Below are 25,480 nucleotides of genomic sequence, written 5' to 3' on the forward strand. Positions count from 1 at the left end.
CAGTGTCACTTGTGCTTTAGAACATGTTATTTTAAAGGGTAGGAGCATGTGAGGGGATGTCCCCTTCCTCATTGGGGCCCCACACCGAGGGCTCCTGGATCCAGGGAGAGGTCGTCTGTGATCTCTGCTTACGCTCAGGAGCTTACCCTGGCCGTCTGTCCATTTACCTTTTGACCTGGGGTCTGGGGGTGGTTCTGTGGGTGCTGAGAGCAGCACCACACCCAGGTGCACCCCCATATGGAGGCATAGGGCTTCCAGATGCTGAAGGAAGTAGAAATACAGATGCCTAGCAGCCACTTAGCCCTGGTGAGTGCCTGGAGCTGGGCACATGCTCCTGTCTGGAACCAGGCAGGCAGCTACTGTCTTGGCCTCTCCTAGTAGACAGGGACACGACTTCCACTTCCTGTCTATGTGGCCTATGAGTAGTGACAGTGGGGAGCTGGAACTGGCTTTGGGGAAGGAAAAGAGTGAGACAAACTTGATTTCCCCAGTCTTGCCATACCTTCCACATCAGTAAGGAGTCTGTAGCTGGAAAGTGGTTTCAGTTCTTATCCAGGGAGTTAACGTAAGTCGATTGCCTGTGCTGACTGAAAATAAGGAATTGCATAGACAGAATGTTCTGGATTGGGGATTTGATTTGCTGTGTTGTCACCCCTTGGTGTATGGAGCGTCCTAGGGTGCTGGGAATTATCTCTGTGTGTGCAGTAACTAAGTCATCTGTTACTTACCCCAAGGTGGATGCATTATGTACCTGACTGAAGCAGTGGGTTTAGAGCAAACCATGTGACCCTTCCATTTCTTGGTGTTACTTTCTGAGTTTTCCTCTGTGTTGGTCCATTTTCCATTGCTATAACAAAGTACTTGTGGCTGGGTACTTTATAAAGAGGTTTTTTTAGCTCACTGTTAGGGAGCTCAAAGTCTTTGATCAAGTGGCCCCATTTATTTGACCTCATGGTTGGTGGCACCATGGAGGGAGTCTGTAGTGGAGGGATCACTTGGAGACGCAGGAAGATGGAGATGGGAGAGGCCAGTCTTGCTGTTTTCCAACAGCCCTCTCTTGAGTTCCACATTCTTCCCTTTGGAGGGCTGCAGACTGAGCCTCCAGGGCCTGATTACCTGTGCTAGGCCCACCTCTCAGAGGTCCCCTGCCCCCAGCCTCCTACGCGGGAACCCCATGGGGACACACTCAGACCATGTTCAGGCCGCTGAGCTGCTTCGCTCTGTGAGGCTGGAGCAGTCAGTCTGCTCTGGCCAGAGGCGCTGAGTGTTTGGTGTGGCTGGTGGCCTGCCTATCCCCATCACCCCTTGGGTTCTCCCTGCGCCTCCTGCTGGCTCACAGTTGCTCCTCTGAGGTAATGAATGTGTTGCTGTCCTTTGCTGGGATTCTGACCTGCGCCTGGGATGTCCGGGTTGCTGGGAGGGGTGAGTGGGGGACCCGGCTGTCTGGGCAGAATCATGTCCATGTCCGAGAGTGCCTTCCATCCCATCCATCGCCACTAGATCCCAGAGGGTGACATCGTGTGGACTCGCAAGATTTAGTAACTTTAGAGAGACAGTTGAAACGAGAGAAGGTGTTAAATATCACAGTTAGTACCGTTCTAGCTAGTCATGTGACGCAGCAGTGGTGTCTCAGTAGGGAGTCTGTGATTCCAAGGCAGGAGCTCAGAGCGGACAGCTTCTGTGTGGGGACTGTCCTTGGTGTGTCCCAGTGTGTGTAGCTCATGAGTGTGTCTCAGAGTCCTCGGGCCTCTGTAGCAGGCACTCGCTGTGGGGTGAAGAGCCTCTATCAGTTCTCGAGGCCAGAAATCCAGAGTCGGTGTCTTCGGGTCTGGGGATTCAAACCATGGTCCTCGCGCATGCTAGGCGAGCGCTGTCCAATAGGAGCTATCTCTCGAGCTCCCAGAATCGGTGTCTTGACAGATGATTCCTGAGGAGAGCCTGCCCCAGCCTCTCCCAGCTGCCGAAGCCCTGTGCCCCAGGTGCTCCTGGGCTTGTGGCTGCCTCCAGCTGCTGCTGTCCTGTGTCCACATTGCCCTCGTAGGAGGCAGTGGTTGCCCTAGTCCAGTACAATCTCACATCTCGGGCTACAGAGACCGATCCAAGTGCTCCATCGAGGGTTTGAGCGGGTCTCGGGGACAGTCTGTTATGCACACGTGTCAGCTGGGCAGGGACTCCGTTCTTGCTGGCTGCAGAACCTCTGAGGAGGAGGACAGGGTGCGCTTGCCTGTGACCTTCACACCTCGGAGGGGATTTCACCAACACGCTTCCTGGAAAGAGAATGGGATGAGACCTGACCTTGGCCACTGGCACCCCGTCGGTGGCCACTGCTCTGCTTGGTGCCATGGCGGCCATGCCACTCGCGGCCCCGTCCTGTGTGTGTGGCATGTCCTGTGCACTTGCCTTCCCTGGAAGACCCGTGTGACACCGCTCAGCTTTCAACTCTGCCTTCAAAACACACAAGTCCGAAGGAGGAGAAGCAGCTCTCGGGTCAGTGGGAGCTGCCAGGAGCCCGGACCTGCCCTGAGACACGTGGCTCCTTGCTGGCAGAGACAGTCTCTTGCGGAGGGCCTGAGGCCCTTTTCCCCAGGACGGCTCTCCCGGGGTCCCCATCGTCCTGCAGGCCATACAGGGCAGCCCCCGAGGAAGGACCCGGGGCTGCAGAAGCTCCCAGCCTGCAGCTGCCTGGGTGGCGTGGCGTGTGACTCGGAGAAGGCGCCCCAGTGTTCCAAGAGTAGACTGCGCCGCCAGTGGACTGCGTGGGTCAGTGGTGGCCACCTAAGAGAGGCGTAGGCCTTCCTAGAACACGTTGACTGCCTGGCCTAACGCTTCGCCAAACCTCAAGCTGTCAGTGCCAGGCCAGGTTGGAGCGGGGCCGCAGGGCTTCAGCGGTGCTGGTGCTGAGGACGCGAGCGGCTGGCACAGCCCTGCGGGGCTCCCTGCTAGCGGTAGCTCTTGTCAGAAATGCATCCATGAAGACAGGCGGGAGCCCAGCACCTCAGTGAAAAGTCGTCCAGCAAACTCTGGCATAGGAAACGAAAGGTCCCGTGTTTGTGCTGCAGCAGTCTCGGGGCTCAGTGCCAGTTCCGCTGGCACCCAGGTGCCCACGTGGGGCTGGGGAAGAAGTGCCTGGGTGCCCTGGAGTGGGGGACACTCTACTTCACGAAGGAGTCTACGTGCTAGTCCCAGCAACTCAGAGGTGGCAGTGTGGCCCCCAGACTGCCCACGGGTGCTGTGCTCTACTGGACCTCTGTCTGTGCACTTGCCAAGCCTGGGGCACCTTCAAACTGGTGGCTGTGCTGCGAAGTCCTGGTGGGGTCCTCGGGTCAGAGGCTGGAGCCCAGGTAACAGGAGAGGGTGATGGAGTCAGTGCCTCTGAGGAAGAGGTCTTTTGGACGGTGACTGCAGGAGACTGAGTGGCTGCTGGGATGCCCAGCAGACCCGATCTGGGCCTCACTGAAGCCTGTGGAGTCAAAAATCAGAAGAGTCTCCGGACAAAGCTACGCTGCTTGCCAGGCCTTCTTGTCATCCCAAGTCGAGAGTGAACCTCCTCCCGAGGGAAGGTGGCTGAGGGTGGTCAGAGGGGGCGGGGCGCACCTGCCTCAGGGCCAGCTACTGTGGCCGCACACGGGGATTGGCAGAGGGCTGCAGCCAGGCAGGACGTGGGGCAGCTGGCCTCTGCGTGGTCCTCACGAGCTTGTCCATCGAGGACCCATTCCTTCTGAAGCTTTTGTTTCTTGTTAGCTGTTACCCAGCTCAGATTCTGGGTTGTCACGGCCCTGGCACCCCAGAATCTGTGTGGGCCCACAGCCAGCGGGGGCCTGGCAAGAGCCTGTGGGGGAGACCTGCCCCTTCCCTGCAGGCTGGTCTCTGTGCAGTCCTGGTCTCCCGGCAGTGACTGCACAGGGTGACCGCCCCACACACGCAGCAGAGCCTGGATCCTTGGACCTGCTCCTCCCCTGCCCCAGAAGTGGGGAACATCCACGGATCCCTGGGGCTGGCCCTGCATCCAGCATTTTTCCAACAGAATAGACAAGGGAGCCGGAGGACTCCAGGTGACTGAATTCAAGGCAGATCCTCCAGCAGGGAACTCGGAGCTGGAATGAGGACGGCAGGGCCCCCAAGTGGAACCGGGGCCCGGTGTCCCCTGTGTAAAGAGAAGTGTCTGAAGTGACGAGAGGTGGGAGAGCCTGCATGCCTCCGGTTAGGAGAGCCTTAGGAGAAAATGAGAGAGGGTTCCCCCTCGAGGTAAGGACCAGCCTCAGTCTCCTCGGCGCCCACCCGTCCCTCAGGTGACAGATCTGTGGGCGCTCCGGCCCTTCTGGAAGATGCACGGAATCCACACGTGGCCTGCACACATTCCTCTGCGTGCTTTGAATCATCTCTGGGTTTCTCATGGAAACTAAAGCGTAAGTGCAGTGCAGACAGTGGGTGTACCATATTGTTTGTTGAGCAGTGACAAGAAAGAGTCCCCGCGTGTTCAGGACAGATGCAGTTCTCATTTTTGTTTTTTTATATTTTCGATCCCTGGCTGTTGGGGCTGCTGGAGCCGTGGCAGGGGAGGCAGCGTGTGAGGACAGAGATGAGGGAGCCTGTACCTGAGCTGGGCCTGGGCCCTGGGCCACGGGTCATCGGAGGTTCCCGTGGCCGTCTGATCTGTGCCCAGGTATCGGGAAGGTGCTTCTCCGCCTGTTTAGCTGAGACCATCCGGGGTTGGAAAAGCCGGGCTGTTCTCTGCGAGCCTTGCGAGTTCCCATCCCGGGAAGACCTGGGGTGCACAGCGTCCTCCGTACCGCCCCGTGCCAGTGACCCGGGAGGGAGCGGTGTGAAGAGAGAAGCGGGCAGGTGCTGGCCCCGACCCCACGTGCTGCCAAGACCGGGCCCGCCTGTGTGCTCCCCGCGGATTGCGGCCTGGCCGGCTCGGCCTCTTGCTGGCCCGAGTGCCAGCCACCTCCTCTCAGCCTCGGGCTGCTGTAGGGACCGAGCAGGGCAGGGGGGGCAAGGTGGCTGCGGGCTCAGCCAGTGACAGCCTTGAAAGTGCTGTGGCCCGTCACCCGCGGGTGCGCAGAGTCCTGCCTGTGTCTGTCAGGTCCTCTGCTGGCCCCTCTTGCACGGACGCCTGCCCTGCGCTCGCCTCCCTCTGCATTTGGGGGCCTGCTTCTGGGCCTCCGCCCCAGGGCCTCTGTATGCCTGTAGCCCTGCCCCTCAGCAGGGGTCCTCCCCTGCCCCCAGGAGACTTCCCATCCCTGAGCGTGGAGCCCAGGCCAGTCTCCTGTGACCTCCTTGTCCTCCAGCGTGGACAGAGTCTGAAGTGGCCGACACCCTTGGGGCCTCTCCAGACCAGGCTGCGTTCTGGGGTCCTTTGCACACCTGTGGTGTAGAGAGCTGCCGGAGCTCCCCATGCAGGCAGGGCCGGCTTCCCGGGGAAAGTCTCTGGACGCAGGGCTGGTGGGCACAGGGGAGCCAGCATGGCCTGCTCGGCTCCTTGTCAGCGTGGAGAGGCAGCTGTGTTGGTGGAGAGCGACTGTCCTGGGGACTCTGCTGCCATGTGATTCTGGGTGCTTTCTCTCAGCTGCCAGTGCCACATGCCGTAGGAGGAACGTTTTGGAGGTGGCTTGGTCCTGGCTTTGGGGCTGGTGGGCTGCTCTCAAGCCTGTGTCCCCTGTGTCAGCCCCGCCAGTTCCCTCAGGACCCTGGCGGGAATTGTTTCCTCACAGATGTGTCCAGTGTCAGGGCAGTGAACACGTTCTCAGAAGCGCACGGGTCTCAGATGTTTTGTTAATGAATGTTTACTCAGTCTCCTAGAAACAATCCTGCGGTAAACACCAGCCGGCTTTCTGGGACACGGATGCGTTTGAGCTGTCAGCTCCAAAACCCTTTCCAAATCCAATAAACTTGAAAAAAAATGTTGTCAGCTGCCTCTGCTCCACAGATGTTAGGGCTTATTTCTAAAACTGTTCTTGGGTCCTGTTTAATGTTCCAGAGCGTGTGTAGTGGGGGGTGGGTGGGGGCGTCCCATACAACGCTGACTTGTAGTTGTTTTGAAATCTGGCCATTGACATTTTTGAACATGAGTTTTACCACGTTACTTGCACCCAAGTAAGTGATTGTAAGTGCCTGGTGACTTTTTAATGAGAATTATCTGTGAGCCTTCAGATCGCCAGCTGCAGTGGGTGGGGTTGGTAGAGGCAGCGCAAGATAGTTCAGCATCTTGTGCAGTTTCTGCAGGTACGAGCCGCTCATGCCATTTGCCTCCTCATGCCCTCCTCTGCGGAGCAATCTGTAGCTCTGCCTCCCTGGCACGGAAGCCATGCGAGGGCCAGGTGATTGCCCACATCAGGCGACGGGCACTGAAGTTACTACTAGAAAAGTGGTTGAAGAGAAGCCTGTTCTGTTTCATTTTGAATAAGAGGAAAAAGCTCTAAAACCCGGAGAAGGAGGTCGTCATGTTTTTGGCATTGACTCTTCTGGCAGGACAAAGTGTGTTCTTCAGTTGGTTGTTTGGAACTCCACAACATTGTTCCATATTTTTATCATCAATTCAATGAGAAATCAAGGACTTACTGAAGTTGGAGCCCGGGGCCTGCAGTTAGCAAGTACCAGGGAGAAGAGATTTCTGGGTAAATAACCAGTGCAAGGCAGTGATTCACACCTGCTCTAACCAGAGCCCGTGAGCTCTGCAGCGTCTGCTAGGAGGAGTCTGGCTCCTCAAGGCAGCCTCAAGTGCCCTTCACGCCACTGGATGCCCAGAGCCCAGAGAGAGATGACCTGCAGTGGACACACCTGTTGGTTCCCTCGGAATCTCCCCAGCAAAAGTTCTAACAAGACATTGGTCAGCGGGAGAGAGGAGGCGGGTCTGGTTCCACACTTGCAAACACAAGTTCCTTTTCCTGAGCGCTCGCCCCCCAGGCGTTCCAGAGCTGCTCGCGCATCCCCTTGGTTTGCAGGCCAGCAGCACTGGAGTTGCCAACCTGAACTGCCCCCGGGCACTTTCACCTGGGTCAGTTGCTTGTGTCTCCTCCGGCCCTTGGCTTGACAGTGCTGTCAAGCTGGTAGCCCATCTCCAGTCCCAGGGAGCTGGATGGCCGCAGACCAGCCCACCGCTCTCCAGGCAGCAGCCTGCTCTGGTTTGGGAGCCACCCGGGCCAGTTCCCTGTAGTGGTCTGCATGATTGGGTGTAAGGGATAGGTGAACAGCTTATGGTACTGGGGCAGGAAAGGGGCAGAGGTGTGGTGGCAGACTTACCAAATTGCATATGCAGCAGCCAGGTGGTGGACCCTGGATCCAGTTAGGTTCCTGAGGAGCCTCTCTCCATTTCTTGCAACTGTTGGGCTTAATGCCCCTGGTTGGTATCCCAGCTGGTGGCACGCCTCTGTGACCATGTGATCCCTGGTGCTCACACCTGGTGGGGAGGAAGGTTGAATGTTTTTCTGAGTAGCTACTGCAGAAGATCCAGGGTCAGCTGTGATTGGCCTCAGTTGTATCCCATGCTTTTCCCTGGACCAATCAGTGTTGTTGGATCCGAGGAGGCATTCTGATTGGCCATTCCCTTAGGGTCAGTGAGGTCAGCCACCTTGAACTGACAAGTGGGGCAGGGGTATTATAGAAGAGGGTTGGAAGAAGGTGGCCCCTGTGGAAAAAGGTGGGAGGCAGATCCAGATCCTGGGTCCACATGTGGCAAGTCTCCCTTTCAAGCATTAGCTGACAGGTGTCACATGATGCAGCCTTTCCGCCGATGGACAGGTCTCAGTCGTGTTATGCTGGGTTTGCTTGGTCCTTGGACCGTTCCAGGCAGCATTTCCCACTTTGTCCTCAAGGGCAGGAAGCACTGTTGGCGGGCCGTTGGGCAGTGTCTGGATCCTTTGTGGGCCCACAAAGCTTTTCTCCTGCACCAGCCGTACATGGCTTTACCCTCCTCCCGGCCCTGCATGCTTGCTGGCCCAGCAGAGGGGAGACCAGAGGATGCCTCTGCTGATCATAACCTACACATACCCATTCCTTGTCTTGGTCAGTCTGACTCGGGGTGGAGAGGTTTCCCGTGGGAAGTAGTGTGGAGGGAGGAGATGCTGGGCTGGGACCAGCCTCAGGGCAAGCGGAAGGGTAAGAATGGGTGGAGGGCTCCCAAGCTGCAGGGCTGTGGGTCAGGTAGCGAGATTCGCATTTCACATGGGGCTAGGAATTACTTGGACTGTAGGAATGTGCATCCCAGTTCTGACGGTTAGGGGTGGAATTGCCAGGAGTTTCCTGAAGGAAGCGCTGAGTCCTGTGGGAAGCGCCTGCATGAGCAGTGAGAGCCACTTTCATCCCGGCTCAAGAACACTCCAGACAGCAGGACTCAGGGGCAGGGGTGCGAATTAGGACAGGAGCCAGAAAGAACCCCGTGGCAGAATCTGACTGTGGTGATGTGGCCCAAGCTCTCCCCTCCAGTGTGCATCTTCCCAAGGCCTCGGCTGCCCCTGGCCTGAGAGCTGAGGCTTTGATGGATACCTGCCACGGATCTGAGGAGGACTGAGCCATCTGGGTGTGTCTGGGGGCCCGGCGGGGGTGGTGGTGGTGGTTATATCGTAGTACAGATTAAACCACAGGCAGATGCCAGTAGAAGTTGACAGTTTCATATGATCCAAATACTTAAGCGTAATAAATTCATCTGATTGGCGCAGACCAGAAATGGAAAGCAGATTCAACTCAGTCTGTTCGTTTCTGCACCCTTGGCTTCCAGCACCTGCACATTAGGGAGGATGTAGAGGTAGGACGGAGGTTCTGGAGGACCACTCCTGGTGTGTCCTGCGTCTAGGACCCGGTGGTGGTCTGTTCATACAGCCCTGTGGGCAGCACGTGTGGTCAATATTTGCTCTTTTCTGAGCCCCTGTCTTATTGTTCGGATTATGGAGAAACAAAAAAGTGACCATTACCAGCAACAAGACGCAAGAAGTTGTTCCTCGAGCCAGAAGAGGGAGCCAGCTGTGCCGAAGGGGGAGTGTGTCGCATGCCCAGAGGGCCTTGGCGACGAAGCCAACTGTGATGATCTCACTTCCATAGGCCTGGAGGAAGGGGTGGGCCGAGGTGGCTCGAAGAAGTGGACTCGGGCCTGGACAGGACCCGGGATGCAGGAAGAGCGCTCTCGGCCCAGGTGTGGGGCGACTGCGTCCTCTGGAAGTGGAAGAGGCCCCCTGTGCAGGCCTTTACTGCAGCGGTGACGGAGAAGCTGGGAGGGGCAGCCCAGGAGAGGGAGTGGCACGGTAGGCGGGGGCCTGGCTGCCATCTCACTCCTGCTGGCTCTGAGACTTCAGAGGACGAGCAGGAGCAACCTCTAGACGCCCGGCCTCAGAACTGACTCAGAGGATGGTAGGGACACGCTGCTGGTGCCTGGCTCCCAGAATCCTCTGCACCCAACTCTCCTGCTCCATCAGGAGCCATCCAAGATGGTGGCTGGGGGGTGTGTTCTGTCCAGGGCCGTGTATCCTGCAGTGCACTCTGACTCAGGGAGGGGTCTCGGACTCTGGGCATGTCGGCACAGGTGGCAGATGCTGCTTGTTCCAACACATTCCCGGTGCAGGACCCCCGTCCCCGTGCGGCTGTTGCAGGGGTGTCTGGTCGGCACCAGCTCTGAGTGGCAGACCAGATGGGGTCTTGCTGCTCCCCAGCAAACAAGGCCGGTCCTATCAGGGTGTGCCCTGAAGGAAGGACAGAGGCCCCGAGACAAAACCTGTTGGGCTCCTTCTAGTAAAGTGATTACCATCTTGTCAGGATTGTAACACGATTTCCCAGAGAGCGTGGAGAAAATGGAATATGACCATCAGCAAAAGAAGTATCAAGACGAGGGCTGGGGTAGCTCCATGGTTAGGCCCTGACCTCCTTCCCCAGCACCCACAAAAAGAGAAGCCCAAGGACAGAACCCAGGAGGGAACACCTTGACTGGAGTTGTTACTGCCTGAGAGCAAGAAGGGGTTTTATAGGTTTTAAAAAGGGCTCGTAAAAACGGAACTAAAGCAGGATGCAACTTGCAGCACCTGCTGTGTTGGCCCTCTGGCCGCTTCCGGAGGTAGCTTCTAACCCTGCTTCTCAGAACAGTTGTGTGACCCTCAATGACAGACAGGACGGGGTCTGAGGAATGAAATGCCACTATGCAGTGTGTGGCTGTACAGCAACCTAGGGGGACAGTTGCTCCATGTAGCCTGATGCCTTCTTTATATTCAGAGAGTCACATGCGTACGAACTACTGTAAGCTGGTCTTTTACGTGTTCAATTCCAGAGTTGCACATTCAGACATAGGATTGATGTAACATGTTGTCTCTTAACATGAAGTCATTTTTCCATGGCAAGCACTGGCTGAGATCAGTGTGTCCCGAAGGGTAGGACCTATTGGCCCTGTTGTTGGAGCTGGGTAGCGACCCGGGTGTTGCCCCTCTGCGCCGCCCCTGGGGACACACATGCTGGCACTGTGGGACCATAATTCGGGCTTGGCACCCTTACTCAGGGAAGAGGAAGGCTGCTTCTCTGCATCCATTGTGGTCTTGGATTGACTTTCTATTTTAAAATACTTAATTGTGCAAAATAATACAAACGAAGCAACCAACCAGGAGTGCCATTTCTCCTGAAGAACCAGGGAGCAGGGTAGACACACTCAGTTGACCCTGAGAGCCCTTTACGGAGCTGTTGAGGACCCTGAGCATCAGCCTCCCTGGGAAGCGGTGGTGCTGGAAGATTTCCCATGAACAGTTTGCTTCTCCTGTTGTAAGTTAGATCTGACAGGAGGGCTCCGTCATTGATGACTGAAAGCCAGCCCAGGCCCCCTCGGCCTGCATGCCCAAGCCCAGGCTGAGCCTGCTGGCCTCCCTGTCCATCTGCCTGGTCTTCTGACCTCAAGTGTGGCCCTTTTCCTTGTCTCTGCTCCCTTGCCAAGCTGGGCCAGGCCAGAGGGCCTGCTGCAGTCTGCGCTCCCAGCCCTGACCTGGTGTCTGGTACAGTGTGGGGCTTGAGAGTTGCGCTCCAGACGCCAGAACTCCAGTGGCTGCCACAGGTGGAGGGGAGAAGCAGCCATGGACTGAAACAGGGTGGATGGAAGGAGTTGCATGGAGTTCTCTAGCCAGAGACCAGTGAGACCAAAGCGTGCTGTTGGTTGAAGACACAGCAGGTTATTCCCCTTTATCTCTTACTTGCCTGGAAGCTCTGGTCTGAGTTGGAAACATGCTCCCCACTTGGATAAGTACTGAGACTGCTGCTGGAGACTTCTAGAATCTTTTCCCGAAGCCATCTGAGAAGCACTTGTCCAGGACTTGCCAACTTCATAAGCTGTTTTGAGCTGAGGGAGAAGAGGCGTCCTGGATCTCCAGAAGGCGTGCAGTGAACACCAGTCCTGGGAAAAGGCTGGTTCGACCGTGGGAACTGGAGAGCAAAACACCTGTCTTTCATTATCCGCAACAATTCTGCAGTCTCGCTTCTTCCTTTTTGTTTTATGTCCTGGGAAACTGTGTGTGTGTGTGTGTGTGTGTGTGTGTGTGTGCGTGCATGCGTGCGTGCGTGCGTGCGTGCGCGTTTCTCTGTTTGGAAACGACCTTCTCATTGTGAAGTTGCCATGACAGGTTGATTGTCTTGAGCTACTTTTGTAGAGGTCAGGAGCCGCCAGCCCCTGTGTACTCCTCGCCGTGGCTGGACAAGGCAGCGGCTGTTACCACCTGTGCTTTCACCTCAGGAAACCGGATTCCAGAAGCCATGACAGCCACTCAGGGATCTCCCAGCTGCAGGTGTGTTCTGAGACGGACTCTTAGAAGGCAGCTTGAGGTCTGTCCTCTCACCCATTTTGAGGACCAGCAAACGGGCCCAGGGATTCAGCAGGTCCTCAGCTTGCTGTGTATTCTGGGGTGAGCCGGCCACAGCTGAATGCGGGACCCCAGATGCCCTGAGTTTGGGGCAGAAGTGTGCCTTCCGTGGAGCTTTGGGAGTTGGAGTCTCTTCCAGTGGCCGCTTTACAGGAGGGTCCCAGTGTGCAGCAGGGGCAGCTGAGTGGGCCTGGGTACCCTGAGTTAAGGAGGCCTTGCCTTATCCTCCCAGGGACCGGACACAGGCTGGACTCTAATGGGCCATAGCCCAGGTCTCCAGCCCAAGGAGGTGTGTGGTTTTGCACATCTGGGCTTTTCCCTCAGGGGCCGTTCCTCCTGTGGCCAGGGCCTCAGTTTCAAAGTGAAGTCCTGCTTTAGACTGTTGACCACCTTCCTCCCAGGGTCCCTAACGATGCCAGCTCAGTTCTTTCTCCACAGTGTCTTGATATTGTGCAGCAGGGTTGAGAGCTCCTTTTGCTGGGAGGATGTGCTGACAGCACGTTTGGATGGTGTATTTTGCGGGGTCACTGATGAAACTCGGTGCTGCCTCTGTTGACAGTTGGATGCCCTGGATATTGATGGTGGAGACCTGCAAAGATCACCCTAAACCAATTGACCAAAGTCTTCAGATTTTAGTTTTTAAAAGTTGTTATTTGGAGACAAGAGCTCTTAGTGGGTTTTGTGTGTGTTTTTACTAATTGATGTTTTAACCCAGAGCTCTTGGAAACTGAGATGTAAGGAAATTGAATTCAGCTATTGGGTGAGAAACCATCTCTGTGAACATTAGTTTTCCTGCTTCTTTTTGAGCAGCAACATCATATTTTTAAAAGACACTTAAAGTAGCTCTCTAGTACCTAAGAGTTTTCATTAATAAAAATTGAAGATTCATCTGATACATTTTTGACTCCTTGTTACTGAAGACAATACAACTCTTTTCAAGGACACAAAGTAGAACCCGAAACTCTCCACGTTTTGGTTTCCCATCTGCCTCTTTATCCAATTAATTTTAGCTTTGTTTACTTGGTGTCAAGAATTTTGAGTTCCTCAAGCAAGTGGCCCTGTTTTTCTTAAACTTATCAACTACTTGCAACTTCAAAGTACTCTTCAATTAAACAAATCCATAAGTGTTGACATGCTAGGAAGAGTGGGACTTCCAAATACCAAGTTCAATCAGGAGAAGCAACTGAGATGTTGCAGATAGAAGCCTCCCACCTGGAGGTAAGCATTAGAGCCACGCTCAGAACTCTACCTGATTTAGGTCACACCAGACAACTGGTGTGTCCCTCGTGAGAAGGCGGGCTGGCTCCCGCACACGTGCAGAGTTTTCAGGTGCACCCCAGTGAGGACAAGGGTTTTGAAAGTGCACTTTGGAGCTGTAGCTTCTGGGTGTTTGCCGCCAGCCTGTCCACATGCTGTTGACCTCGCACGGAGCGCAGCATACTGGAGAGTGGCTTGGTTGTTCCTGTAGCACAGTTTCAAAAACAATTCTGTGTGAAAACGCTCAATGCAGCCCCTTGCAGACTCCCTGGAGCCTGCCTGGAATAGTGCTCCTGCTTTGTCCATGTGGGTTTTCACTCAGGGTTCAGTTGGCACATCTTTAAAGTTGAGGGCTGGGGTCATGGTTTTCTGGGATTTTCCTGGCCCTTTGGAACTGCACATTCAGACCTTTCTGCATTTCAGGAAAATCCCATTGTCTTTCATCTTTGAAGAGTTTTCTCCTCCTTTTGCTGAGATCTGTTGTCGGAGATGCCCCTTGTCCCTCTGTGGGGTTCCTTTGTGGTCTCCTCTGAACACTTTCTAACCTGGTGGACTAAAGTGTCCGCTCGAGCCCTCCCTCCACGTCCCTCAGCTCCTGGCCTGGCTCTTCTCTCCAGTTTCTCCCATCGCTGCTGCTGCTGCCTGTCCTCCGTCCTCTCTAGACCTGGCTCTTGGTTAAGTCACGCTGGGCTGGCGTGGGAGGTGGTGAGGTTTCCTGCTGCTCTTGGGACTTTGTTGTCTCCTCCAGCGGCTCTGGCTTCTGTCTGCTCCCTCCATGCCCCCCTTTTCCTCCTGTGTGACCTTTGCACAAGGACGATGTTCTGACCTTTCCATTTCTCCTCTGCTTCCCTTGGCGTCTCTGCCCAGACATTCTCTCTGCAATACTGAGGCCGTCTTGACTTCACCAGGCCATCTGTTTTGGTCAGAGCTGCTCACTCGGGCTGGGTCCAGGCAGACCACGGTGACTGACTGCAGGAAGGTGTCCCTCTCCCATGTTCTCAGGCAGACTCGGGATGTTGGGAGCTTCCTCCTTGCTATCCTGTGATGGGAGAAACAGAGGTAGAAGAGACAGCCGTACCTTGAGTGCCCTGGACCAGAAGGGCCAGGCAGTAACCGAGTTCCCCTGTGCCTGCCTCCACCACGGGCTCTACTGTCTGGACCACAGGACCTGGGATGCTTGTCACTGCCCCTGAGGACGGTGGCGTCTCCTAGGTGGGTTGTGTTCTGCCTGCCCCTTTGAATTGCCTTCTCAAGATGGCGGCTCTCTCGGTCCCCTCACCTGTGCCGGGCCGTGGGTGTGTCTCATTCCCTGCTCACCTCCAGGGCTTCGTGAGCCCTGCTCCTCAGTGGGAGTCGGAAGAGGCAAGACCACGCTACCGTTCCTCTCCTCCCCTCCCCGCTTTGGGGTAAAGTGATCCAGGGTGTTGCTGGTTTGGGGTCGGAGTGGGACTAGAAGCCAGGCGCCCCTCCTTAGAGCCCCCTTGCTTGGTGCCCTCCTCTGGTATCTATCACTTTCAGCTGGACCCCTTTTCTCATCCTTCTGGTTTTTATTCCCCTTCCCCATTTTATTAGGAATCATTAGGAAAGGAAATTCAGTTGTGAAGTTCTGACTGCCTTCCTGACCCAGTCCTCCTTCCCTCTCAGTTTCCCTGTTGTCTTACTGGGAACTGAGTTAAACGACGTCCCTGAAGCCTCTCCTCTCAAGTCAGAGCCCCGAGTGCCCCACCCTCAGAGGTGCTCAGCAGGCCTCACCCGCACGTTAGGTCCTCACTCCCGGTGGGTACATCCTTGGACTAGCACCTTTTTATTTCCACATGTTACGTTTAAAAAAAGAAAAAATTGGCAAAGCAAGTAAAATCTGATTCAGTTGAATTTTGTAAGCTAATGTTACCAATAAACCTTTTTTCCCAGTGTAAAAATAATATGTGGTCCAAAATTCCTTTTAAATGTCACAATGCAAAACTTTTCCAAAGCCCCAATGTTAATAAGTTACTGACTGAAGTTTTTTTGTCCCAGTTTAAAAAGCCAGAGGGATGATTTTTTTTTTTTTAATTTGGCAACTGAGTGGCGCACGCCTATAATCCCGGTGATTCTGGAAGCTGAGGCAGGAGAATTGCAGGTTCAAGACCGTGTCTCAAAATAAAGGGCTGAGGCAGTGGTGCACGCCTCTAATCCCAGTGGCTCAGCAGGCTGAGGAAGGAGGATCATGAGTTCAAAGCCAGCCTGAGCAACTTGGCGAGGCCTTAAGCAAATCATTGAGACCCTGTTCCTACATAAAATATAAAAACAACGGGCTGGGGATGCGACTCAGTGCTAGAGTGCCCCTGGGTCAACCCCCAGTTCCCGGAAAGCACAAAGGCAGATTCATGATTAAATTTGTTTTATGTTCCCTTAGGGAGGGACAAGAGAGTTCGTAGTCCTGTTCAGTGTATCCTCTCAACCCCCTTTGCTTAAACATCAGGAAACAACATCTGCAGATATTTTTCCTGTTTTATCACAGCACAGAATAACGAAGGAGAAGGATTTAAGTAGATTTGCAAAACACTTTTGTGGAAGTCGCCGTCAGGCATGGCTGGAGGACCCCCTGGCTGGCTCTTGGGCTGTGCCCCACTCGTCACAGCTGAGAAAGTGCAAGCTCATCTGCAGCCCCCAGAGAGCATCTGCTGCCCAACGACCTCAGGGTCGATGCCCAAGTGCCCCCGCTCTTTCTAAAGGAAGGGGAACTGTGTGCTCTCAAGCGCAGTTTTACACTCGAGAAGAATTTCCATCCTTGGCTTGTTTGTGGAAACGTGAGGCTAGAGGCCAGCGGTGAAGAATGGAGGCTGCGGCGGGTGTCCGTCTTGTCTGTTTCCTAAGCCAGCCATGGTTCCGGAGCTGTGTTGGCTGTGAGAGGGCGAGGGAAGGCATTGGACCCCACGGCCTCAGCTGAGGGCCCTGGGCAGTGCCTGGCGGTTGCCAGGCTCCTCTCCAGATGGGACTGCGCGGTGCAAGGTCCCAGGAGGAGAGAGGGACAAGGAGCAGCTAGGCCTTCTGGGTCCGAGGCTCTCCCCTGCCGCCAGTGGTGGATCATTGGCCTCTGAACTTTCCCTGCTGGATCGGGACGTTGGCGGAGTTGGGGTCACAGGATGTCGTGAGCATTGGAGGCGTCCTGGGGAGAAAGGTGCCCCGCACGGAGTGTTGGAAGCTGGCTGTCATTGCTGTCACTCTGCCGCTTGCAGCACTGCTAATGATACGTTAATAGCTTTGAGTCCAATTAGTGGAAATGATAGAACAGAAATGTCAAACATCTGCGGCGTGTTTACTCCCAACAGAGCGCTTTTTTTTTTTTTTTTTTTTTGGAATAGGAAATTTCTGTTTGCTTCCCTCCCTTAAAGGAGAACTGGCAACACGGATGAGACACTTCCTGTGCCTCTGTGTAGACTGAGCCTGCACTTAAAGGGGACCTCAGCACAGTAGCTCTTGGCTGTGCGATTGAAGAGCCAGAAAGAACCCAGGTCTTCGACCGACTCCACCTTCCCAGGTGGTAAACTGGTTCCCACACCATGAGGCTCAAGATAGTAACCCTGAAACGGGTGGGGCCGGATGCCAAGGGACCCCTTAAGACCTCACAGCGAGACATGTAAAAGCCGGAAGAGCCCAGCTGTGCCCTTCCTTCCTGCTGTCACTCGCCAGCATGCCCGCTTCACAGCTCGGAGGGCCGGCTGTCCCACTGGTCCCTCTCTGCGCCACCGGTTGTAGGGGAAACGCAGACTGTGGCGTGTACAGCTCAGGCCCAAGGGCCACAGCAAAGGAGCGGTGGCCAGCTTCCTGGGAACTCCGGCAGCGTGCCTTTGGGCGAAGCGGAAGCCTAGTAAATCACGCGTGAGGTTGCTTCCCACAAGTAGCTGCCTCGGGGCAGAGAGTGCGGGGGTGCTGCTGGGTTGGGTGGCACTTGGTCCCCACAGCAGTGGTGCTCAGACCTGCCCGCCTGTGTGCTGAGAGCTCAGCGTGCTGTGGCCTCCCGTAGCTGGAAAGGAGCAGGTGTGGGGACCCTCTCTGCCCATCTGTGGCACTGTTGTCACAGGGGTGGGGTCTTGGCTCCACCTTGCAGAGGGACGTGAGTACAGCCTTGCCTGTTCCCCAGCCCAGAAGGCCAACTGTGGGGGCTCTGCAGCTCCAGGCTTGGCCTGCCTCCTCCGTCACCTGACCCCCAGCACCTGCTCTGGGTGTGCTGAGCCAGACTCTTGTCATCATGGTGTCCGTCATGGAAACCAGGTTTGGGGAGACTGAAGCTACTTCTGCAAATTAATTGTCCTTGATGGAATTTAGGGTTACGTAATAATAATGGGCAGGCAGAGAAGATGAAACGTCACCCATGCAGCATCTGCAGCACGGGCCTTGGGCAAGGCTGTGGTGGACAGAGGGAAAGCACAGCTGGGCGAAGCAGACCTGCAGGAGGAGAGCCGCAAGTTCAATACCAGTCAGCATTTAAAAAATCTACATTTAAAGTGAAATTGGATATAGAGTTTGGGTATGTCCTCTAAAATTCAGGTAGGAAAGAAAATATCTAATGACTAGGATGAGAAGGCAGGTTTGAATTTAAAATAGATCAAACATCCCTGATTGAAAGATCTGGAATCCAAAATGCTCCAAAATCCAAAACATTTTGCAAACTAATGTGATGTTCAAATAGTTCCAGGTTTTGGAGCATTTTAGATTTTCAGATTAGAGATGATTCACTGGAGAAGTCTGCGCAAACATTCCAAAATCCGAAAAGACTCTGATGTCTGAAGTAACTGGCTGAGGGTACTCAGCCACACCAGGCAACAGGGCCTGCTGGGACCAGCCTGCCTCCCAGGAGCTCTTGCTCCAGGGGTTAACATGGTTCAGGGAAACTGGGAAGGCAGGTGTCAAAGCGTGATTCTGTCTGCCTGTAGCCTGCCTCTCCAGGTCCCAGCGTGAACTCCAGCTGGGCCTGCTGACCGTTGGGAGCCCCCTCCTGTCACATTCTCAGCTTTCTAGTCTGGGTGCCTGAGCGTCTGCTAGAACGAAATATTAATTATGCTTCGTTTCAGGAGGGGCTCAAGTGACCTCAGGGTAGGAATGGCCTTCCTGGTGGGGGAGAGAGTCCCCTCCTTGTCTGCAGTCGTTCCCCTGGGGTTGCCAGGCCAGAGCTCTGGCAGAGTTCAGGAGGGAGCCCAGCACCTCCCTGGGAGCCTTTGCTGGCTGAGACTTGGCACCTAGCAGTGCTGCTTCTAGACAGGACTGCACAGAAACTTGTTAGAGGACGAGAAGTCGTGGAGGCGCAGAGACGCCCGTGGGAGCAGGTTCATCCTGGCACCCTGCGAGAGCTGGATGCTGGTGCCCAGGGGTCCTGCTCCCCGGGTGGTGGCTGGTGCGCCGAAGGCCTTGGGCAGAAGAGGATGCTGCCGTTGCAGGGGAACTTCAGCGTCCCAGGGACGCTCTGCCCCACCCTCTTGCTTTGGAAGCAATCCAGTGAGATGAGCGTGCGCAGCGCAGGGCAGCTGAGCCTCACGGCGGGTGGACCACGCAAGGGGCCTCTGTGTCCTGGTGCTTGGGGAGCAGCTGGGGCTGCAGCCCCGGGGTGAGGCCTGTGGGGTGGGCTCGGACAGTGCTGTGGTGGGGCCCTGTGGACGTGGGGTGTCTGGGATGGACTGGGCTGGCAGCAGGCAGGCTGAAGCTGAGAAGCTCGGGCGGTTTCTGCAGACGTGAGATGGTGGCAGAGGTTCTGGAGCAGGACAAGCGCCCGGGGCTGAGCAGGGGCGGGGAGGGTTCTGCAGGTCAGCCCTGGCTGACAGAGCCCGCTGTGTCCCCTGCGAGGTTCTGAGTGCGTTTCCTTGTTAGCATGAAGGAAAGCCTAGTTTTCAGAGGACGCGAGGCACACTCGTCAGGTGGCCCTCCAGCTCTCCCATCCACTGAGGGCAGGGCAGGGGTGGGGCTGGGCAGGAGAGTCCATCCCTGACCTCTCTAGCTGCTGGGGCGGTCTGACAGTCCTTGGTGTCCCTAGGCTTAGAGATGTCAGCGTTTGTCTTCCCGGGCACCCACTGTGCACGGACCCCCACGTATCCCCGTTTTGGACTGACCCGCCTTATCTAGTGTGCTCTCCGTCGTTACCTCTCCAAGGACCTCGTGTGCACGAAATGTCACCTGAGGTCAGGGAGTCCCAAACTTCAACGTGAACTTGGAGAGGGTGATGGTGGACGTGGCATGACATCCATGTTGCCCCTTGGGTTGGAGTGGTCAGCCCTTGGTCTTTGGAGTGCCCAGCATAGTCACCCGGGTCTTAAGCCACCTTCTGGAGCACCCAGGACAGGCCTCCCTGAGGCCTTGGGAAGCTCAGCCCTTGCCACCGGGATCCCTGGCATTCCTCAGTGTCCCAGCTGCCAGGAAGTCTGCTGTGGGAAGAATGTAGGCCAAGTGACCCAGGGGGACCCCGCAACCCCAGAGGAGTTCCAAAGTTTCACCTTGAAATCGCTGAAGTGGCTTCAAGCACAGACATCCTCCCGTGATCAGAGGACCTTGAGACTGCGTCGGATCCACCCTGTTATGGGGCGACTGAAGAACAGGCTGCTCACCACTGAGGAGTCCAAATTCCAGAGTTTTTATTAAGCCGCCAGCTCACTGTCTCACACGATGCCCCAAAAAATGGCTGTTGGGAGAACAGCCCTGACCACAGGGTTGTAGGGGTTTTTATACCAAAAATCACATCAATCATAAGTGTCTGTTGCTATGATTCAAAATTACAAACTAACATCATGAGATCACCGACAGAGGGGGAAGTGGGTCAAACTGACCCTTACCTAGGTACAAGCTAAAGAATGGTTACTAACATTCACACAGTCACTGTTCACATGGTACATTGTTTAAGAGCAATAGAGGTCAAAGGAGAGCAATTTTACTACATAGGAGTTGCCATTGTATATTATCAAACATGTCACACCAAGTAACTGAGGATGGGCACAGAGGCGGGGTGTTCCCATGGGAGAAACTTATTTCTTACATAACATGGAATCTCAGAGCAAAATGGAGTCTGTTTAGTCATTTCCCTTATAGTCTGGCCTAGCACATTCTCATGGAGCCAGATCTGTCAGCCTATCACACACCCCTCAGCAGTTGGATTGCCTCTCGGGCAGCCTTACCGTGGCCTCCGCCAGCACTCAGGGACGCAGGCGAGTCGTAGGGAAGGTGCGTGAACACTTGCGCTGACCCTGTTTGCTTCCCCGTGACCCCAGCAAGTGTGACTCACCAGGTCTCTAGAATCTCGTTGTGAAGGAAGAGGTTTTCCCAAGAGACAGACAGATGGCTTTTTCAGAGGTTATTTTTCTTAAAAGCTTGAATTGAGCCCATCTCACCAGGAAGTAGCAGGTTCCCAGGCTCTTTTCTTAAAAGAGTTAAAAATGGGGAAATGGTTTTGATGGCAGTCTGGCCTCTGCTGGAAATCCTCCGGCAAGCAGGTCTACTCATTAGGAGCTGGTTTTTGAAGAGTAAGCGGCGACCTTGGCTGGAATCGTGAATGACACTGGCTCCCCAGGGCTGCTCCTCGGGCTCCAGGGGCTTTAAAGGGGCTTTGTCTCACCGTGCCCCCTGTCTCGCCGTGCCCACCGGGATTTCGTTGTCTCCGCGGTGTCAGCCCCGAGGTGGAGCAAGGCGAAGAGAGGAGAGGAGGAAAGGCCAGGCTGCGCAGCTGGTGGGGGCAGCCCAAGGGTGCGGACAGCGTCCAGCGTTGGAGTCTGTGGGCTGGACGTCAGGTGGCTGTCGCACCTGGGCAATGTCTGCCATGTGTCCGGTGTGACACAGCCCCACCGTGGAAGGGCGTTGTCCTTCTTTTAACCCATGAAGAACCCATAAGTCAGGGATCTTAAGTCACTTGCAGGTTCTCCTGCAGCTGGGAAATGTCAGTGCAGAGTGTGGCCGTCCCCTGGCTGGTACGGTGTCCTCGCTGTTCCTACTATGCCCGCCACCCATGTGTCTCTGCCTCGCCCTCTTCTTGGACCCCACCTCTCTTTGCAGTGACAGGGACAGCAGCATGAGACTTTGTTGCCATACTGGAAGGTTTTCCTTGTGTTTTACTACAGAGCAAACTACACAGCAAGTAGTGTTCCCTGTTGGGTCTGGGTAGGCGTGGGTGCGGGTAATGACACGTGCATGCAGGTACAAGTGATCTTGAAAGCTGGCGTAGGAAGGTCAGCAAGCCCCCCGCCTCGATGGCAGCCCCCCTCTGAAGGGTTTGGGTTGGGATGGGAGCTCTTCAGTGTTCAGCCTGGTGGGTACTGAAGTGGCCCCGACCTGGCATTCTGGGTGGAAGGTCCCTGTTGTCAGGAAGGCACTGGAGGTGACTCTGGGAGGTGCAGGGCCCGCACACAGCCTCTTTGGGTGGGCAGGGAGGCTGGCAGCGTTGTCCTCTAGAGTTATCTGGAGTTCTGTGGGGTTCTGGAAGGCATCTGCACAGAGGAACTGACAGTGAGAGGCAGGAGGGGACGTACTGCTTTCTCAGGCACAAGGCTCTAGAATCCCCGGGAGGGTGACTGAGTGGACTCAGCCCGGAAGCTCGAAAGCCCGTTTGTCTCTGGGGTGGCAGAGGAAGCCAGAAGTGGCCTGCTTCCTGCTGTGGAGGCCTGTGGTCCAGCCCTGGCTGCCTGCTCCTCCCATGCCCCACGCCCGGCAGGGTCTCTGGTGGTCTTGCTAACCCAGTGTGGTCTCTAACCCTCTTGTCAGCCCGCTGCACCCTGTCTGGCTGTACGGAGGTCCCATCGGTAGTTCTGTCTAACCCGTGTGTGCTAGTCCAGCGTCCTTCCCTTGGTGTGACTCTGACCACGGACACCCCACTCGTGACGTTCTGTGTTTCCTCTCGAGCACTGGGTTTCCCTTGAGGAGAATGCAGGTTCTTAGCCCTGAACTTAGCGGTACATTGTGGACTAGGCAGCTGTCGAGCATGAAAAATTTGTCTGTCTTGTGCACCCGATAAGAGAATGACAATTTTAGTGTTCTCTGTTTCCCAGTGAGTGAGAATTACTGAATTTACATACAAAACAAAAACAAAAACAAAAACAAAATCCCATGTTTCTCAGCCAGAGTGCCTGGCCTGGCACAGAGCCTTCAAACCGAAATGTGCTCGAGTTCTTAAAGATACCTTTTAAAATCTGAGTTCGGTTCTAGAGTTCAGTGGTTGTGGGAGACCTCTGAAATCCAGTCCTAGATACTCAGAGCCAGTTGCCCCCAGGCGGCCGCCCAGGGTGTATTTTTCCACAAGCGAAGCCCACGTCCCTCTGCCCTCCTCTGGCCCTGTTTTCCTCTGTAACGTGGTGTTCTGTGTGTGGCAGGTGGCAGGTTCAAGAAAGAGATTGTCGTTGACGGACAGAGCTATCTGCTGCTGATTAGAGATGAAGGGGGCCCCCCGGAGGCGCAGGTGAGTACTGCATGCCGAAACCAGTTCTGCCTTTCTCCAGGTTCCTATTCAGCAGACTTTCAGAAATGAGACATCGAAACCCACAAAAGTCGGTCTGTGGGGCAGTTTTTTTCACATTCTGTCATTTTAGGAAGGAAGGGAAAGCAGAGTCTGCATTGATTTGTCAGTTCACTCAAGAGCAGCTGGAAGTTCCTGTAGTTTTTCTGTTTTGTTTTTTTTCCTGGTAATTGGTCGATCTCCAGGGCAGCGAGGTCGTGCAGGAAGTCATTGGGTAGACTGGGAGCCCGCCCTCTCTCTGCTGCTGGTAAACCACGGGAGTTGGTGTCTCCGGCTCTTGGCCCACACAAGTCTCCACTGAAAACTGGTCTCCAGCATATTGTGATTTCTTAGAAATCCCTAGACAGATGGAAATTCTGGAAGCACAAAAGCAAGAGCATGGAAGACCTCCTCCTCTGGTTTCCTTGTCCAGCTCATTGTTTTGCTTACCTCATACTTCGCTAGTGTTGGGAAATTGCCAAGAGCCAGTGACAGCCAGTGACCACGGTGCCCTCTACAGACTGCTCATTTCCCTGGCATTCTTTCTTGAACTCACCTTGTTGAGAAGCTGAAGCTGAAGCATATAGTTATAAGGATGGTTTTAGTGAGCAATGTTGGACGCGGGATTGTCAAATGTCTAGGACACCACTCAGGGAAGACCAGGAGGATGCTGGGAAAATGTCACGGTCACCCTGTCCCATCAACCCTAGACACCAGCGATTGTGAGCTGCACCTGTGTTTAAAGAGAAACTGCTGCCGATTAAACTATGAAACTGCAGTAACAAGGCACAATCTGACCTCAGACATTGAATGAAAAATTTGCTACCTGAGCCATCAGTGAGTGAGCTCGATGACAGGAAGGAAACATCTGCCGACCTGTCAAGAGGGCAGGCCAGTCACAGCCAGCTTGAGTGCACGTTCAGGAAACATCAGTGGCTCACCATTGAGCAGGGTGAGCTGCGGCTGCTGGCTGGGACCATCCTGAAGGTTCGATAGTCAGCTTAGCACCTGGGACCAGCACTGTGCTGTAGGAGGGGCTCTCCGTTGGAGGCCCCCTCCCAGAAGTTGGTACGTGGGAGAAAATGGCAGTCTCCTGGGTCCCGCTTTTCCCAGACCAGGAATGTCCTCCATTAAAGAACCAAACTTTACAGCATTGAAACTCCAAGGAAAGCGTAGGGAAGTCTGCAGAAGCACTGACTTAGTGGCTTCTGGGTGTGCGGGACTGTCCAGAGCAGTCAGCAGGGCCAGAGTCAGGAGCTCCCTGGCCGAACAGTGGCAGGAGTGGCGGGCTGAGCAGGGGCGCCCTGGCCCAGCGTGGAGCCAGCCACAGCACCCGAGTGTTGCTAGGGCTGCCTTGTTCCCTAAGAAGCTCTTGAGGGGTTGGGGGTGTAGCTCAGTGCAGAGCGTGCGCTTGGTGCTCCCAAGGCCCTGAGTTCAATCCCCACGCCAAAATTCAAAATGAAGAGAGAAGCCTTTTTCTGTGCTCTCATTACGAAGCCCACAGCTAGGGCTTCCGTGTCCCCCCCACACCAGCAGGTGGATCACAACATTTTGTCTCAAGTGGAATTATCCCTCAAGAGAGAACTTTGCCCTAATATCCATGGAAAGTGCACCTTTTATGTCATTTAAAGTGCCTAGGATAACAAAGTGCCGTTTGTTAAAATAACATTTCCTTCCTTTTAGTTGCTGGTCAGATAAGGAATTGCTTTACGGGAAAAGAAGTGGGGACGGTGGCACGAGCCGTTGCCTTGCCGATTTCCTCTTGGGCCTCTGCAGGCTCGCCGTGGCCGAATGCTGCCGGGTGGGCAGCGCCTGGTTTCCTGCACTACGTGTGGCGAGTCCTGCGGAACCCCTGAGGCCAGCGGTGGCACAGCACCCTAGGATCTCACCCCACGGCTGGCGGCCGGAATGTGGGGTTGGGGTGGGTCCCAGGGGCCTCCTGCCGCCTTGCCAAAGCTGTGGGTGGGGCCAGGACCCCCAGGAGGTCTCCGTGGCCTCTGATGTGATAAGGGGTTGACTCAGTTTCCCAAGGACCGACCTCTTACCCTGTGTGTGGGCATTCTGCAGAAGGTCGCAGCCCCGGAGCTTTTCCCGGTGTTAAGTAAAGACTTGCATTTGGGGAGTTTCGAGATGGAGCCTTTTGGACTCGTGAGGATTTCTTCATTGTTATGGGTCACTTCATGTCATCTGCCTGATAACAATGGCCTCTTGAAGGAAGTCGTAGGGCTTCTTATGGCTTCTGTAATCTTATGGCAGCGCAGAAACTCAGCCAGTAAACTGGCATCATCATCATCTTTCAAAATGGCAGTTTCTCATGGGGAAGCCGTTGGAGTGGGTGGTTTCTGTTGGGTACTGGGGCAGCCAGAGCACACCCTCTGGAGAAGGGGGCCGGGTGGCTTGCATTTGCTCTCCATGGAGGCTCAGCGGGGCTCAGCCTCCTGTTAGGGACAGCGAGCCCTCCTCCCATGCTGGTGCCCGGTAGACAGACCTCCAGCTGAGAGAAGGGAAGGGGCTGCCTGTGGGCTCCCTGCAGGAGGCACCCTTTCTTCTCAGCTCTGCCCACGGTGCTTTGCCTCTAGTTCTTATTTAATTTCGAGAACTAATGTTTCTAATGTCCCATTAGAACCTCTGGTTCCTAAAAGTTCTGTCATGGAACTCTTGTTCCACATGTAACTGAATACGTTTTTCAGTTGTAAGGTCAGAGTTGGACCTACAGAAAATCTGCCCACCTGTATTAGAGGCTATAACTTGGCCACAGAATCTTACCAAGGGACTATTGTTCCTCTTAGAAAGGGCAAACAGGATGTCGTAGATTTGTTTCATTTTCCCTCGGAAAGAGGAGGGCCTTTGGTGCCAGGCAGATGGGCTCTGGAAGCCACTGTGCCCTCAGTGGTGAATGTGGGGAGCTGGGGGACCGCCATGCCATGCGCTGCAGCCTCCTGAGGTGGGGGCAGCAGTAGAAGAA

The 25,480-nt window shown here is 55.1% G+C and overlaps 1 protein-coding gene across 11 annotated transcripts in view; it reads left to right on the plus strand.

Annotated features, from left to right (window-relative positions):
• AGAP1 (ArfGAP with GTPase domain, ankyrin repeat and PH domain 1) overlaps window positions 1-25,480 on the plus strand; it is a 479,134-nt gene that overhangs the window by 163,142 nt on the left and 290,512 nt on the right. For 9 of the 11 annotated variants that reach the window (XM_079132265.1, XM_079132259.1, XM_079132267.1 and 6 more), the window contains one exon: window positions 22,394-22,479. In XM_079132265.1, the coding sequence (XP_078988391.1) occupies window positions 22,394-22,479 (86 nt within the window). The remainder of the gene's footprint in view (window positions 1-22,393; window positions 22,480-25,480) is intronic. The other 2 variants (XM_079132266.1, XM_079132261.1) reach the window with 1 other exon arrangement.

This window comes from Sciurus vulgaris (assembly GCF_902686455.1).
Source record: "Sciurus vulgaris genome assembly, chromosome: 3".
In the NCBI taxonomy this organism is placed as follows: Eukaryota; Metazoa; Chordata; class Mammalia; order Rodentia; family Sciuridae; genus Sciurus; species Sciurus vulgaris.